Below are 18,022 nucleotides of genomic sequence, written 5' to 3' on the forward strand. Positions count from 1 at the left end.
AACAATAGAATTATATTGATAGTTAAAGCGGATAAAACCAAAAAAACTAGCAAAAATAAAAAGAGGTCATGCGGGTCCAAAATCACGTGAAATGTAATTTTAATGCATAAAACTCATACGCCAATTTATTTAAAAATTAAGATATCGCTGAAACAATAAAACTTTGCAATCATATCTATATATATAATAAGCCAAAATAATCATGATATAAGGTATTAGTTATTATATATTATTTTGTATTGTGTAATTTATTAATACCAACATAAATATATTATTTTGTTTATATAAATGCATTGTATTAGTTATTAATATTAAGCTTTTATAAGTAACGGATTTAAAAGTTGATTTAGATAAAATAATTAATTTCAAACTTCAAAGAAAAAATTTTTCACTTTATGTTTGTTTTGCAATGAAGATTAATAAAAGCTAAGGCCAATCACTTTAGATGGTTTGTTGTTTTTTGAAACAACATGTTTAACACATGGTTAGTTATGTGTTCCATTATCTAGAGTTGAAACCAAAAACCAAGTGAAACTACTAATTTTATTATGGAGGATAAAGTTACAAATAAAATTACAAATATTGTATACAAAGAAATATTTAGAGATTTACGAATTTTCAACTTTTTATTTTCATATTGTGTATTGTGTAATTTATTCTACCATGTATTATATCTTTATATATGTTGAACATATTTTTTATATTTCACATTGTGTTATTATTTAAATAAATTTATTTATTCTAACGTTCTAACCCGTGTTTTACACAGACACCTAACCTAGTTAGTATTACTATATGTTGATTGTTGTTTCATCATCAAACACTTATCTGCACGCACAGTAAATTAGCTAGTTGTTTAAAAAACTAAAATAAAATTTTGAACAGGTGCTGTTTCAAGTCAACGCAAATTTTACCCCAAAAATAACTATTTTGGCTCTAACATCTAAGGGGATGTTTGGGAATCACACTTAGAATAGAATAGGTTTGAGCGTTTGGATGGACTAATCTGATTATTGTTATTATCGGATTGTTTTGAGTGAAATACTCACTTTTTAATAATCAATATGAGAGTAGCTTATTCAAAAAGCGATTATGCGCTTTTTGAAATAACAGGAAATCAATTTTTAGAGTTCTTATAGAAAATCTGTTCAATAATCAATTTGAGAGAAACCTTATTCATAACTGATATTGTGTTTTAAAATCGAATAATCTATATTCAAAAGCAAAAACCCAAACATCAAACTAAAAAGAAACTTGACAGAATTACAAATTTTGTCCTTTAAAATAAGACGAATTACGGTTCGTGTCCTTTGTTAAGTTTCCTTGCAGGCGGTGTACTTTAAACATTTTTTTCCTACACGTTATGTCCTTTACGCTAACTGGGTTAGAAAAACTCAGTTAAGTATGACATGTGCCAGACATGTGATGGGCATAATTGTAATTTTAGTGTATCTTTAAATTAAAAAAAAAAAAGAAAATATATATAATCCCCTCCTTTCTCTCTTCTTTCTCTCTAAGCCACCACCATCACCATAAACTCCGGCCACCGCAAACGATCCCTATCACCCGAACCCGACCCATCCTTTTCCAAAACCCGTATCCCTATCACCCGAACCCGACCCATCCTTTTCCAAAACTCCGGCCACCATGAAGCCCAAACCCACAGCTACCGCCACACACCAACCAACACTTGTAACTGCCACCACAAAACCATACTTTCTTAAATCGGCCACCGCCAGCCACCGTCACAAATTCCGGCCACCAGAAACAACCACACCACCATACCGCAACCACCACTACACAACAGCCAACACCTGCAACTGCCACCACGAAGCCCAAACTTTTTAAATTGATCACGAAACCCTAAAATATTAACCCGGATCTCAGATTTGTTACCGGGTTCCCTATCAGAACCCACAGCTACCGCCACACACCAACCAACAGAACCCACAGCTACCGGATCTCAGATTTGTTACCGGGATCTCAGATTTGTTACCGGGTTCCCTATCAGAACCCTAGGTGGCGGTTGTGGTGGTTGTCTGCTGAAGCGATGAGTGTTACCTACGGTGGTCTGAGTCATTGGCGATGGTGTTCTCCGATGGGGCAAGGTAACCTTGTATCTCTTCATCATTGTTGACCGTCGCCGTCGGGTTCTTCCGTGGAACCCTAGGTGGTGGCGATGTCGGCGTGGTAATGATGTGGTGGGTGGGAGCTGTTATCGCCTGTGATTCGAAGCTTTCTTTGTACGTTCTTCTCTTCAGTGTAACATTTTATTACTAATTTTGATTTTGTTGAATGGGTAGCATCAACAACTATGAAATTCGGGCTTTACATTCGTTGACGGAGAGTATTCGAGATGGAAGGAATTGTGTGACCGGCGGCGGGAGATTGCTGTAGAGATGTTTGAATTAGACACATGACGGCAGTTGTTCAGGTGATGGTGGCGGCGGTAGGTGGTGGGTAGTGGTGGCAGTCGGCAACAGGTGGTGGTGGGGTTTTGGATGTTGAAAGAAGAAGGTGGGTGGTGATGGTGGATGCACATGAGAGGAGAGATAGGGGAAAGAAGAAAAGAGGAAGAAGAAGTTGCAGGGTAGACGAAAAGACAAAAATGCCCTCACATGCGTCTGACGTGAGGGCATTTAACTGACTTTTTCTAACCCAGTTAGCGTAAAGGACAAAACTTGTAGGAAAAAAAAGTTTAAAGTACACCGCCTGCAAGGAAACTTAGAAAAGGACACGAACCGTAATTCGTCTTATTTTAAAGGACAAAATTTGTAATTCTGTCAAGAAACTTATAAAGCCAGACATCAACAACCTGTAGTATGATAAGTTGACTATGGCAAATTGTAAACTATGATAAGTTGACTTCTAACTTATAAATGATGATGTATGTGTAGTTACTCAAAGAGAAGGACAACCATTATAAAAATAGTAAAAAAATGTGTCTTACCCGAGAACTTCATGAAATGCAAGAGACGTGATATGTCCGACCTTTTCCTGACCAACGGAGCATTTTCTTTTTTTGGTTACCCCAATGTAGAAAGTAGGAAACTGAATTCGGTCTCCCAGCTGCAATTATTTATGAACAGTTAGAAATTTGGAAATAAATGAAGGGCAAATTGCCAAAAATATGTAACAAATTTTGGTCATGTTTTATACCAAACTCGAGAGAATGTTATATTATCTCTACATAAAAGATTTAATTCTTAAAATCTAACATTGAAAGGTAATCTTGTAATAAGTTAACCAGTTCTCATATGCCATGTCATCTATCGCCTCATTTTGAGTATTGACTATCTCAGTTAGAAATACATTTTGAACTTTTGATCCTTAATTATCAGAGACATTATATGGTTGAATCCATATTAAATAGAAATGTTACCGAATAATGTTACTTTTCAATGCAATTTGCCCATAAAATAGTGTCAAATAATGTATTAAAAATTGCCCATAATAATGCCAAATGAAGTACGAAAAAGGTCTTGATATTCATCACAGCAAGAACTTTATGTCTAACTTCATATATACATACTTACAAAGTTCAACTTTTCATAATTTCATATTTATAATTTCAAAACTCTAAAAATAATAAAATATCATATTTAGCAAAAAAATTTTGAAAGGCACTTATAACAGTTTGTTTCGTTGAATCAACAAATAGGAAAAGCACATAACTATTGTGAACCATCTCAACGCACAATGTTCCCTTGTTTATTTAGTAAAACATAATATGCTTGGCATTCTGAAAGAGTAAATATGAAATTTTGAACTTTTAGAAGGACTTATATAAAGCTGACACTAATATACTAGTTATAGTGAAGCAGGTTGAGTGTTAACTAAAAATAAAAGAATAACATACTTCATCATAAACTTGATTCAAAACAGTTTCACCATCAATATTCTCACGTGACCCATCTCTTCTTGCAGTGAGCCAAGTCAAAGACTCTCCGTGTTTCTCCCTAACAGATGCTGCCTTGTATGTGGGGCCCACTGGCGACAATCCGCTTGATAATATAGCATGGAATTGAGTTTTCCCAACACCTGCTGAAAAGATATTAAGAAATTTGCATAACTTGATGAAAACCAACCTTTAAATGCAACAGATAGAAATTTAATTACAAAAGGGAAAAGCAAATAAGAGAGCAATATAATAAAATAGCAAAAATACTAATGGTACACACACACACACACACACACATATATCCACAAGTCAAGATTTTGACGTTACCAGGACGTTTATTCCTGTCCACTGAAAATACCAAAGCAACAGCAGCAGGGACATGTTCTTCAGTAACAGTTATGTTATTGGTACCATCAGTGTGCTGGAACTGACAGCCGCTATCACCAACAACGACGGTTTCTGGTGACATGGCATAATCTACAATAATAAAGCAAAAGACATTAAATTTATTGTATGAGTCATTATAACACGTTGAAGTGTTTATGAATCAACCCTAACCCATTTTTTCCATAACGGCTTTCATGCCTGCTTGGAAGTCCTGTAAAAAAGGAATATCATTTTGTTTAAAATAAAACAAGAAAAATATATGCTAGTATATATGCAGAAATATTAAGAGGAATGAGTTACACTGAACATTATAATTGCAGCAGGGGATTTAGATCCCGAAACAGAAGTTGAAAACTCTCTAATGTCTGTTACAAACTTGTCAACCATGACAATTTGTGGTTCCTGATACACAAAATTTCAAAAACAATCCAATTATAGTAAAATGAGTTATGCTAGAATAATAAGTTAAATGCTTACCTCAACTTGTTTTAAAAGCGGGATTGTTGTGACTTTCAACCCCGGTAGAAATCCAACAGTCAACATGACTGCTCTGTTTGCAGTCTCGGATACTGCTGGAGGAGAATCAGGCATATCATCATCCTCCTCAGTAATCTCCCACTGAATCTGCAGATTATTTGATTTCTTAACACCAAATAATAACTAATAATAAATCATAAAAATTTGTAAGTAGAAAAAGAAAACCTCTTTGAATTCATCAGATAAGGCATCCCTTCCGATTATTCCGGATGGGTCGTTAGTAATGACCGGAACTTGTGAGCCAAATTTTGTAGTAACCTGCACATCACTCCATATAAATTAATGCTTTTAGGTATTTTTCATATAAAAAAAATGACATAACGTACGAGTTGGTGAGCCTCTTGTAAATTAAAGGAAGGACCGATTGAAGCAATGGCAAAATGAGGGCGAATAGGCTCAGATAGTACTTTATCCAACACTTCTTCAACAGCAATCTGATCAAAATTAATTAATTAATAATTAGGGCTTATTATTATTCGAATAATTAGTTAACAATTTGTGATTGATGTAAAATTAGGGCTTGAAAAAAATAAAACCTGAAGAGAAGGATTGAAGGAGCATGCTGAAGAAAGCTTGGGACGAGAAAGCACGCGTTCGCAAACGACGTTCCATGAGCGATTAACGCAGGCGGCGTAGGCGAAGGAGGTTGCCGGGAGTCTAGCCACGATGTTCTGAAGGAGGTCTTCGCCGATCAGATCAATTCCATTACGTGACGTCATTTCGGTGGCGGAGGTGGTCTTGTGTCCGTCTTAGGCAATAGACTTCAAACTCACGATAGTTTTAAGTCTTCGGTCATCATTCTTCGTTAAAAGAGGAAAAATAGCATGTTTTACTTACAACTTGTCATCACATTTTTATTTTTTACAAAGACGATTTTTTTTTTTTTGTTAGGCAACCGTATTCTTTAGTTTGAAAGGTCTTGTTTTCTTACTATGGCTAGACTGTCATTTTCAGAAAATATAAATGAATCGTTCGAGTTTATAAACTAGACCTCGCAAAACCCAAATCAATTGGCATCCCTAAATCAAACATGTGTTGAGTCAATACCTAAACTTATTTTGACCAAACAAACGACACCTCCCTGAGGAGTATAACACGACAACTCTTAGGATTTCGAAAAAACAATGCCTTTTTTGTGCTTGCCTTGGTTGTAGTATTGCAAGACTTTGGCTACAAGTTATCTACAAACGGAATAAGTCTACCAGATGCAAGCATATATGATAATCACTTATCCATTCACATAAAGCATTTCAAAGATAACAACCAGATCGATCTTCAAAAATTTGTCAACGAGAATAAATATTTTAGTTTTACTTTATAAATACTTTTAATTGTGCAGATGCATGGTATGTTTTAGTTCATTTGCCTATTAATGACGTTGTAGTTCATATACACATATTTATTAGTAAGTAAGAGAAACGTGGTGTGTTGTTTACTACACGCGTATATGGTGTTGTAGGCCATATATTTATCTGGAACAAGCATTGTGTTTTATGAGATTAACGTGAATAGTGTTGTGCTTTCGTTCTTTAAGTTGCCACTCTTTAGCGGACGTGCTTTTTTTTTTCCAGTTATACTCTTACCCTCATACTTTAGGTTATAAAAGTTTCTATTGTTTTCACCTTAATTAGTTTATAAACAAAAAATAACTTATACATACGCGGCGTATGAATTGGTGTTTTTAAAAAACACCACCAATTTTGTCTTATTATGTTTTTTTTATATTTTTTTTCTTTGTTATTTTGTTATTATTAGTATCATTATATATTAATTATTTATTTAATATTTAATATTATTTCGATGAAAAACAGTTAACACATATATATTTCAAAAATCATTATCATATCTGTACAAATAAAAGAAAATACGACAACTAGAACATAAAAATCTACATGAAATCGTCGATGTTCATGTCCATGCCGTCGTCGTGGCCGCCGAGCCCCCCGAACGCGTCGCTAACGTCGGCGTCGTCCTCTCCCCTACGCCTCGGCCACGAACCATCCGCGGCATCCACATCGTCGCCCCGTCCGCGTCTCACGCCAGACGTGCTCGCCTCGTGGTCAAAACTGGGAGGGGGTGGTGGTGGCACGCTGTAGGGCTGTCCAGACAGCTCCGCTACCCGACTACTAACAAGCCAGTCGATCTGGCGCGACATCTGCCTCATCCCCAACTCAAGGGCCTGCAACCTGGCATCGGTGGCGGGACCCAGACGCACCGCGCGATATGTGCGTGGAACGTGCTGCGTCGGCCCCTAACAACAAAACAACATAAATATGTTTAATACATGTGGACGAATTAAAAGAAACGATAAAACGATAATATATTAAAACGTACCTGAGATGCGCCCAGATCCTCAAGTCCGTCACCACCGTCGTCCGAATCCCCGCCGGCCCCCTCTCTCGCGTCGACAGGCTCATGGACAAGCTCCACGTCCGGTTCCGCGACCGGTGGAGGCTCGACTAAAGGCACAGGGACGTAAGGCGCACGTGCCCCCGCCCCGGCCACCAGTCGGTCGTGCGGGCTATTGAGCCCGGGGAACGAATGCACAGTGTGCATGACGCCGCAACGGAGGCGATCCAGCTCGCTCGGAGGGGTCGGAGTAATACGCAGGCGGTCCACCAGGGCTCCATGGCCCAGAGATATCGTAAGCTGGGTGACGTGCCCGCCACCCATCAAGGACCCTCGTCCCTGCCTGAACTGGTAAGCGACAAAATAGTCTGCAAACCCCTTAGCGAGGTTGCAGTGCGTGTGAGTCAGCAGACACCTAAAAAAAACAGGTCGCGCAGGCTGCAGTGCTCCGCGCCCTGGTTGCGACCCGCGATGGACATCGCAATCAGCCTGTGAAGGTACCTGTGTAATATAAGATAATATAATTTATTAACAATAATAATATAATATAATATAATATAATATAATATAATATAATATAATATAATATAATATAATATAATATAATATAATATAATATATTATATTATATTATATTATATTATATTATAAATGGGTTCCACTTTTGCAATGCCAAATGTATGGTAACCCTGTATTCAACCGTAGACCCAAATGGTCATACACCTACAGTTTCAGACTACTTTCAGATCAACATATGGACCCAAATAGCTTTTAAAACTTGCAATGCTACTGAAGAGGTAGGTCCCAGCAGAGCCCAGTTGGACCCGCAAGACTCACCTTGAAGAGGAACGTCTGCGCAGAAACCAACTGGATCCGCAGGACCAACCATGCTCAGAGACGTGACGTCCTTACGCGCAGTACGCAAGCTGGTCCCGCAGGAAATGCCTCCCAATGGTGAAGGACTCCGCCTGTCCCCGCAGCCTCGGATACAAGCCATCAGGGAAGGCCACCCGCGCAGCAAGGCTACACGCACAAGGCACTTGGCTCTCACTCAGTGTCACCTGAAGGAATGAGCAAAGCCGGGAACAATCCCGCACAAGGGCGGGAGGGGGAATACTCCCGCCCAAATAAGCCAGTCCGTACGATACAGGAAGATCTTCTGTACTGTACCTGACGAGGTATGGGAAAAAGATCTGACTAAAGAGACGACAGCTTACTGACACAGTATGGCGATCATCATGCTCCTGTACTGTGTCACTATTAGCCGCTGCCTACTCACCAACTACTGCCATACCATGTGCGTAGCCGGCAGTTGGTGGAAAAGGAATAGTACACAGCAGGCCTGGTCACTATCAGCCGCTGCCTACCGACCAACTACCAGCAGGGCACGTGCGTAGGCTACTGTTGGTGGAACAGGAACACTGTGGCAACCGGCCATACCTCCTTGGAAACCTACCTTCGGCTATAAATACCCCAAATGGTATGACCATCTCATCTTATCTTATATCATCATATTATACCTGATATCTGCTCTAGTAATCTCTTAATATACATTTATATTTAAAGAGCAATCTAGTCTGATTCTCACGCCGGAGGGTGGTCACAAGGAGGAACCCCCCCCCCCCCCTTCTCAGTGACAAGCTCACGGTATCTGTTTTGCAGGTTATCAGAAGAACCATCTTCTCAGGGTCTAACCCCTCGTGGGAAACATCTATCTAACCCCCAGGTTACCAGTAATCTGCCCGGGGTCCGGTTAGTGTTTCTTCATTGGCGCCATCCGTGCATAAAGCTAGAACTTTATTTTTCTCCAGTTTTTTCAAACTTCTAAGATGGTTAGAGAAATTCCGGTAACCACAACCCCAGCTACTGGGGGGAATACCGGCAACACAGTTTTTACAAACACTACCCCGGTTACCCAAGCCGGGGCAAGTGAAGTAAATTTTACAAACACTACCCCAGTTACTCAAGCTGGGGCAAGTGCAGTAAATGACCGCCTACTGGGATCCACTGATACCCGGTTTGAGAAACGAAGACTCCCCCGCCAAACTCTCGATGAAGTTAAGGCATGGGCGGAGGCACGACAAAAGGAATTCCAGGCTGAGTTGGACGAACGCTTGCGTTCCGTACAACAGGCCGACGAATTCGAATACTGGGAGGATGACTCGGAGGAATCCGACTCCGACGCGAACCCTCGCCATAGGGCAAAAGGGAAGCGTAAGGAAATGGAATCCCAACCGATAAGGCATTTTGGACAAGCCTTCAAACCAAAAAGCACAGGTGGAAGTCCACGAGACTTCTCCAAAACGTTCAGACCAAACGTTGCAAATGCGGGAACGTCCAAATTTGCAAGGGACATTGCGGAAGCAATCGCCCCAAAGAGTGCCAAACAAATGCCTAACATAGGCACATATGACGGTATATCTGATCCAGACGATCATTTGAACAGGTTCATAGCGGGGGCAACCGTCAGCAATTGGACGGAACCCACGTGGTGTTACATGTTCCAAATGACGCTTGTTGGGGCTGCTAGAGCTTGGTTTGATCGTCTACCGGTCAACCACATCTACGACTGGGCAGACTTCCAGCAGAAGTTTAGCCAACACTTCAGTCAGCAACGGAAGTATACCGAGGAGCAATGGACAATCCTCAAATGCATACGAGAAGAAGATGAATCTCTGCCAAACTTCATCACTCGCTTCAACTCAAAGAAGCTAAGTTTGGGCAATATCAGCGAAGATCTTGTTCGCGCTGCCTTCATCCAGGGCGCGCATGACCCAGAGCTCATCCGCACCCTAACGGGTAAAGATAGCATGCCGTCCACATGGGATGCCATCATGACAGCAGCAAAACGCTATGCGGAAACGGAGAAGCAACTGGGTAGAGATCTCCCACAGAGCACAAACCTCTACACTCAGAAGATGAGAGAAGACAACGTCCTCACCGCCCGACTAAATAAAAAGCGGAAGCTAGGCATTTGGCAGTCAAGGGTAAACTTTGACACCTCATCCGGCTTGCAACATCGATTGGGCGGAAGGGATAATGTACAGCCGCACCGGAACTCTAGATGGACGCCACTCACCAAAAGCGTCACTGAGGTATTCGCCACTGAAGAGCTCCCGTGGCCAAAGCCTCCAATAATCCGACATCGTCATGATGCTGATCGGAGCAAATACTGTGACTTTCACAAGACAAAAGGCCACAACACTGAAGAATGCATAGACGTAAAAGACATGGTCGAAGCATTTGTCAGAGATGGGACGCTCGCACACCTCGTGGCGCAATAAAGGCTGAGCAGGCGGGTGCGTGTAGAACCTCAGCTGGGGAAAACATGAATAAAAATTCCAGCTTCAATGTCGAGACTACATGCTGCATAAAGAACGAGATCCCGAACCAGGTGCGTATCGGCTCGATGGCACTCCCATCCCAACATGGAAGGGAGCTCATTTACACAGTTTGCATGTAAATCAATTCCAATTTGTAAAGAAAAGGCCAAGAGCCACTTCTAATGGAAATGATTCTCTTTAGAACATCGAAGCTGATGATTTTACTTTTCTGAACACTAAGATGCCGGCTTTCACCGCATAATTACGTGAAGTCGTTGCGTGGGAAGGCGGTCCTACCCGCACAAACCCAATAACAGGACAAAACCTTCACGCAGGTCAGTTGAAGGGGAAGAGTTCAATTATCCCATTAAATGAAAGTGCCGGTCTATCCGCATGAATCATGAAAGGAAACTGAACACTAACCTATTGACAACCGCGCGTCGAACGGTTCAAAACAAAATTCTTAAAAGGATGAGGAAAACCTACACGCAGGTCAGATAAGGGTAAAGTTTTGCCATCCTACTAAGTGCAAGTGACGGTTCCACCCGCACAATCACGAAAGAGGAAGCAAAACTTCACACCTATTATCAACCACGTTCAAAGGTTAACTTATCCTCAAAGGGTGAGGAAAACCTACACGCAGGTCAGATAAGGGTAAAGTTTTGCCATCCTACTAAGTGCAAGTGACGGTTCCACCCGCACAATCATGAAAGAGGAAGCAAAACTTCACACCTATTATCAACCACGTTCAAAGGTTAACTTATCCTCAAAAGATGAGGAAAACCTACACGCATGTCAGATAAGGGTAAAGTTTTGCCATCCTACTAAGTGCAAGTGACGGTTCCACCCGCACAATCACGAAAGAGGAAGCAAAACTTCACACCTATTATCAACCACGTTCAAAGGTTAACTTATCCTCAAAAGATGAGGAAAACTTACACGCAGGTCAGATGAAGGTTAAAGTTTAGCCATCCTACTAAGTGCAAGTGACGGTTCTACCCGCACAATCACGAAAGAGGAAGCAAAACTTTAACCCATTATCAACCACGTTCAACAGGTTAACTTATTCTAAACACTTGGAAAATTGCTAATTTAAACTAAGTATGCAAATCATAAGTTTATAAAGCAAGGAACCCAGAGAAGGAAATAACAATCTTATACGCAAAAAGATTTGTATTTCACAAGATATATTACAAGAATGGCCGGGTAACTACCCGCCTACAAAACAAAATCTAGTCTATCCTAGCAGCGGGAAGGGATCTTCAGAATCAAGCTTCAGGACCACTTCCACTTGGACCCGCCCCATCAGTAGAGCGTGGCGGTTCAAGGAAAGCCTTGAGGATAGCAAGTCCATCATCAGCAGCAGCGACTTCCTTCACCTTCTCCACCACCGGATGCGGGAAGGCGGCATATTGGTTCACCGCTTGGTCATATGCAGCTTCGGTGTCCACATCGAACAAAGGGAAGTTGGAAGGCGGGAAGCCTCTCTCAACGAACCCTAGACCAAGCAGGAAGCCGGCCTTTTCCCCATCCTCATGAGAAGCGTTGAGGGCTGCGCTCATGGCATCATCGTAAGTAGTCTCTGAGAAGACCCGATGCACAACCTACAAAAAAAATACAAGTGTCAAACACCTTTTCTATGTACAAAGGAAAGCGTGAAGACGTAAAGCTAAACATACCTGAGACAACGCTTCTCGAAGAAGCCATTCCTTGGCAACCAGAGCTTCTTTAAGGGCGGCTTGAGCTTGGGTGCAGGCGCGTTCGGCTTCGCTTTTGTTAAGGTTGGCAAGCAGCACTTCCTTTGCGGCAGCCTCTTCGACGCCCTTAAGCTTCCGCTCGGTATGGTCAAGCACGCCCCTCTGGTCCAAGATCTCCTGGAGCTTCTTGGCATCTTCCATCGCCAAGGCATCATGAGCACGTTGGAGAGCCTCTAATTTGGCCTTGAGCTCCTCGTTCTCCACGCGTAAAGGCTCAGCAACGGCTTCAGCCTTGGTGGCCCTCTCGGTTGCGTTCCTCGCAGTTTCCTTAGCCAGCCGAAGCTGTTCGTTAACAGCTTGGGCAGCCTTGGAGCGGGCCTCGAGTCACGCTTGAACCTCAACCTCGAGGGCCTTGAAGGCCTTCTCCTTCTCCGCAGCAGCTGCGGCCAACTGTTGGTTCTCCTCCCGAAGAGCCCGCGCTTGAGATACATCCTTGGCGCGAGCTGCTTTCAACTTGTCGTTTTCACGACAAAGCAGCTCGACGCGCGGCTGCATCCGGGCCTGGAGAACCCGAAGCTCATTGGTTAGCCTACCCTCCTGGTAGCTAGCCATGGCTTCCCCCAACGCACCATGGGGAGCAGCGTGGCGAGCCCATTCCACGCACTCCACAGGGGTACGAAGGGTTGTTCCTCGGAGTATGTTCCATCGCGGAACATACACTTCATTGGAATCCGACACTGCAAAAAACAAAAAAGCAGTTAGGAAAAAGATAAAAAATAAAAGTGAAAAAGGGCCAAAGGAACCCTACGCACCTGTAGGGTCTATAACAGGCCGATAGCCGCCGAACCCATCACCTGAACCCAAAGGAAACCCATCCAAAAGGTCAGGCAGATGGGAAGGTGGCAAAGATTGGCGAGTACTCCCATGCGTACCTGATGGGCCGGCCGTCGGTGCCGGTGGCGGGGGCATGGTGGCAGCCGCCGCAGTCGCTGCCGCAGAATCCGCAGCAATCGTAACCGCCGGCTCGGTGAAGGATGCTGTAAAAATCGCACTTACCACCGGCGGTGACGTCATCTCGGCTGGAACAGTCGGCTCAAAGGAGTGAGCAACTGATCCAGCGGAAGCAGGCGCAGGCACCTGGGTCGTCGCCTCAGGTAGGCTGACCGAGCCTACCGTCATCGGCGGAGAGGTACTCCTCTGCGCTCCACCCTGGAATGCGTCAACATCCACGCCTGCACAAGAAGATAAGTGTTTCAATAAATTTATAGTGATAAATCTACAAAGATAAGAAGGATGTTTGTACTTACGGGTTTTCTTGAGCTTGAACGTACGGACGGGCGGGGACGAATCCGACGGAGCCGGTCTCTTGACACCGGCCACCGTCGTCACCATTGGTTCTCCGGAGGTAGCAGTCGTAGCCTCCGGAACAGTGGTCTTCTCACCACCGGGGTTCCCCGCCACCTCTTCATTATCTGACTCAGTGTCAGATAGGACCACTGGATCGGCTGTGGAGGCCGCCTTCTCCTTCCCTTTCCCGCCGGCAGCCTTCTTCTTCCGCACCAACGGAGGACCATCTGCGGATTCCTCAGAAGAAGACAGGATGTCAGGAATCCCAGCAGCGGGTACAGCATTGAGAGGGGGAGGATAGAATAACGCCTTACCTGGCCGCCGGTGGCTCAGGATCTCGTGGCCCAGCGGATAGACCTCCACAAACCGATCCGCTGTTTGTTCCAGGATGGGCAACTCGTTCTCGTCTAGAGCACGAGTACCCACCCGCACGGGACCGTCAGCTTCCCGCGGGTACAGGAGCGACTCCAAATCGTTCCCCTCTGAAAGAAAAGAAACAGTTAGAAGACAAACTCAAATCAGCAAAAAAGACAAGACATACCATAAGGAATAGAATTCAAACCGTATTCGAGAAGGATGGGAAACCGAGACGCCTCCTTCCATACCCGGCTCATCCCCAGCATTACCATCCCGGACTCCGGAAACCGGTAAACCGGAGATTGGACAAGAGATATCTTCGCGAACCATTCCACCTCCTGGTAGCTGGAAGCGTGAAGGCTCGGAAGCGCTTGCCCCTTCTTAAACTTCATGGCAATGGGGATGGCGCGGGCAGAAATGAAGAAGAACTCCCGCTTCCACGATCGGAGACTGCGCTCGGTCGCGCAAATATTCAAACCCTTGATCCGGGTTGTCAGGGTGTACCACCCCTGGATGCACCTCCAAGTATAGAAGGTCATCAGGCGGTCCACATAGGGCTCAATGCCCAGAATTCGGCACACCCACTCGAAGTGCCGAACCTTGGCAATCGCCATCGGATGCACCTCGGTCAGGTGCACACCGTGCCTCTCCAGGACACGGTACACAAACTTTGTCAATGGGAACCTAAGGTTCCCATAAACAAAGAATGCAGCATATACCCCGATCTTGCCACTGGGGGCATCGTACACAGTCTGCTGAGGTTCAGGAAACTCAGGCTCAAGAGACTCAAGCATGAATTTCCTGACAACATACTGGTACAGATCGATAGGTAGAGCACACTGGCACTCGCCAGCAGTACTCCTATCGTCGGCTACAGCTTCAGCATCATGAGAAGACATATTGCAGAGGAAGAAGAAACGATTTCGGAGGAATGCTCAATTAAATAAGAGAGTATTCACCAGAAATCGCCTTAGAGATGAAGAGAAGTGAAGATGTGAATTACAAAGGACCCTCTTCCCCTTTATATACTAATCGCAATTAATGCGATAAATTTAATGCGGAGGAGAGAGAAATCGAAGGTGCAATGAAACTATGACACGTGGCAAAAAGCAGGCTGACAACAGCTGTTGACAGGACGCGTACCATTAATTTCGCGGCCACGCGCCCGAAAAATCGCGCCCACGCGCCTGAAAAAGCGTCTGGAATGACCATGTACTGTCACGTCGCCATAACTTCCTGCACGTCCTGACAGTTAGAAGAAACCGTCGCACGACGTTTCAGATGTTTGGACTGTTCCTATCTTTCCACCAACTCTTCGAATTTCAAAATTCAAAATTCAAAAAGATCAAAAAGTAGGCAGGAAAATACCCCTTGGCAAACAAGTAACCGTAAGACGGATGCGGGTACAGTGTAAAGGCAAAACCCTTCACATACCTAGCACCCGCAGGGAATTGAAGCCAAGAAAACCTTGGCGAACAAGTAACCGTAAGACGGATGCGGGTACAGTGTAAAGGCAAAACCCTTCACATACCTAGCACCCGCAGGGAATTGAGGCCAAGTACCTTGGCAAACAAGTAACCGTAAGACGGATGCGGGTACAGTGTAAAGGCAAAACCCTTCACATACCTAGCACCCGCAGGGAATTGAAGCCAAGAAAACCTTGGCGAACAAGTAACCGTAAGACGGATGCGGGTACAGTGTTAAGACAAAACCCTTCACATACCTAGCACCCGCAGGGAATTGAAGCCAAGTACCTCGGCAACCAAGTAACTATAAGACGGATGCGGGTACAGTGTAAAGGCAAAACCCTTCACATACCTAGCACCCGCAGGGAATTGACGCCAGGAATACCTTGGAAGTAAAGTAACCGTAATACGAGCGCAGGTACAGTGTTAAGGCAAAACCCTTCACATACCTAGCGCTCCGCTGGGAATTGAAACCAAGAAGGATCTTCTGGGCAATGCTTGCGGAAACGGAAATAACATCCCCGCATAGCGGGAACGTCAAGAACTACGTTGTTTGAAGCTCCAGGATGGAATTGGTGGTTTTAACATAATTGATCACTATGTTCAAAACAACCAAAACCTCATGGAGAATCCACACAAGTGGGACTCAACGCTCCTGACTTGCGAGGAGGTTACAGACCTGCCCGTATCATACCCAAAGACCAAGCAGGAAACTCGGGAATTTCTGCAAGTGACAAGGACTTCCACGGGAGGAATCCCCATGGAAAACCTTAAAAAACCCTTTTCAAAAACCCTTTGCTTAAGTCCAAAAGTTCACCTCACTTTATTAAACACTCATGAGAAGAACATTGGACTGGGGGGACTTGAAGAGGTAGGTCCCAGCAGAGCCCAGTTGGACCCGCAAGACTCACCTTGAAGAGGAACGTCTGCGCAGAAACCAACTGGATCCGCAGGACCAACCATGCTCAGAGACGTGACGTCCTTACGCGCAGTACGCAAGCTGGTCCCGCAGGAAATGCCTCTCAATGGTGAAGGACTCCGCCTGTCCCCGCAGCCTCGGATACAAGCCATCAGGGAAGGCCACCCGCGCAGCAAGGCTACACGCACAAGGCACTTGGCTCTCACTCAGTGTCACCTGAAGGAATGAGCAAAGCCGGGAACAATCCCGCACAAGGGCGGGAGGGGGAATACTCCCGCCCAAATAAGCCAGTCCGTACGATACAGGAAGATCTTCTGTACTGTACCTGACGAGGTATGGGAAAAAGATCTGACTAAAGAGACGACAGCTTACTGACACAGTATGGCGATCATCATGCTCCTGTACTGTGTCACTATTAGCCGCTGCCTACTCACCAACTACTGCCATACCATGTGCGTAGCCGGCAGTTGGTGGAAAAGGAATAGTACACAGCAGGCCTGGTCACTATCAGCCGCTGCCTACCCACCAACTACCAGCAGGGCACGTGCGTAGGCTACTGTTGGTGGAACAGGAACACTGTGGCAACCGGCCATACCTCCTTGGAAACCTACCTTCGGCTATAAATACCCCAAATGGTATGACCATCTCATCTTATCTTATATCATCATATTATACCTGATATCTGCTCTAGTAATCTCTTAATATACATTTATATTTAAAGAGCAATCTAGTCTGATTCTCACGCCGGAGGGTGGTCACAAGGAGGAACCCCCCCCCTTCTCAGTGACAAGCTCACGGTATCTGTTTTGCAGGTTATCAGAAGAACCATCTTCTCAGGGTCTAACCCCTCGTGGGAAACATCTATCTAACCCCCAGGTTACCAGTAATCTGCCCGGGGTCCGGTTAGTGTTTCTTCAGCTACCATTATTATGAACTCTGTAATTTAGGTTATGCTTGAACTCTACCGAGTAAAAGAGGCTTGGCAAAAGGAAACAGGTGATTCGGTTTTAAACCGGCTCAAACTTGCTTTTTTAGTTCATACAATTTACTTGATTGCTTTATTTGAATACTGTGGATCACTATCTAACACAAATTATTTTGAAACATTTTGAAAAATGATGACTTGATAGGCGCCTACTTTTGATATGAGTTGATATGCCTACTTTACCAACTCTATAAATCTATAATGGAACACTAAAATACATACCACACCAACCATCGTACTAACAACAAGTGTAAATGGGACAAGCTGCTTGTGAACTATTTAAGATTGTCTCGTTAAAAGATTGAATTGAGTCGAGCTCGAGGTCAAGTCTAAAAAATAACACTGTTTAGTAAACGAGCCCGAAACCATACTTCACTTGTCAAGGTTGAGCTGGCTTACGAACCATAACGATCATAATATTTGCATAGTTTTTGTTTAATATATTTACATATTACCTCCACCAATGAAAGCTATACAGTTTCTTTTATTTTTTAAGTACAAGTAAAATCACTACAAATTTATATTAAACTTTTAATATAATTCAACATTAAAATTTATGTAATATTTAAATGTTTTAAATTAAGTACGATGCCATCTAACTTTTTAAGTTGGTTTAGGGGCGGAGCTTCTACCGAACGAGAAGAGGCTTTTACCTTTTTTTTTTCTTAGAAGTGTAAGTATCGTTACAAAAATTGATAATTTCCTTGCATCTTCTCAAAGTTTCTTTGATTAAAGAAATCAAAGGTGTAGTCGG

General features: G+C 43.6%; 1 protein-coding gene across 1 annotated transcript; it reads right to left on the reverse strand.

Annotated features, from left to right (window-relative positions):
* Positions 1 to 2,946: 2,946 nt before the first annotated feature.
* On the reverse strand, positions 2,947 to 5,544 carry LOC143593753 (F-box/LRR-repeat protein At5g63520-like). The gene is made up of 9 exons (XM_077073276.1): positions 5,362 to 5,544; positions 5,152 to 5,259; positions 4,991 to 5,083; positions 4,766 to 4,912; positions 4,589 to 4,690; positions 4,460 to 4,499; positions 4,229 to 4,378; positions 3,860 to 4,041; positions 2,947 to 3,069 (listed from the first exon to the last, which is right to left on the reverse strand). Exons 1-9 carry the CDS (start codon positions 5,542 to 5,544, stop codon positions 2,947 to 2,949), a joined length of 1,128 nt encoding a protein of 375 aa, XP_076929391.1.
* Positions 5,545 to 18,022: the final 12,478 nt, after the last annotated feature.

This window comes from Bidens hawaiensis, unplaced genomic scaffold (genome assembly GCF_021521415.1).
Source record: "Bidens hawaiensis isolate Kalapana, Puna unplaced genomic scaffold, B.hawaiensis_p1.1 tig00042647_1, whole genome shotgun sequence".
Classification (NCBI taxonomy): domain Eukaryota; kingdom Viridiplantae; phylum Streptophyta; class Magnoliopsida; order Asterales; family Asteraceae; genus Bidens; species Bidens hawaiensis.

Bases quoted from the DNA above. Each gene is read 5' to 3' on its own strand.
- LOC143593753 (XM_077073276.1), bottom strand. From the start codon at position 5,544: ATGACGTCACGTAATGGAATTGATCTGATCGGCGAAGACCTCCTTCAG. The intron at 5,084-5,151 runs GTACGTTATGTC...AGTGATGTGCAG, and splicing joins TACAAGAGGCTCACCAACTC to GTTACTACAAAATTTGGCTC. The intron at 4,042-4,228 runs GTAACGTCAAAA...TCTTTTCAGCAG, and splicing joins GGACAGGAATAAACGTCCTG to GTGTTGGGAAAACTCAATTC.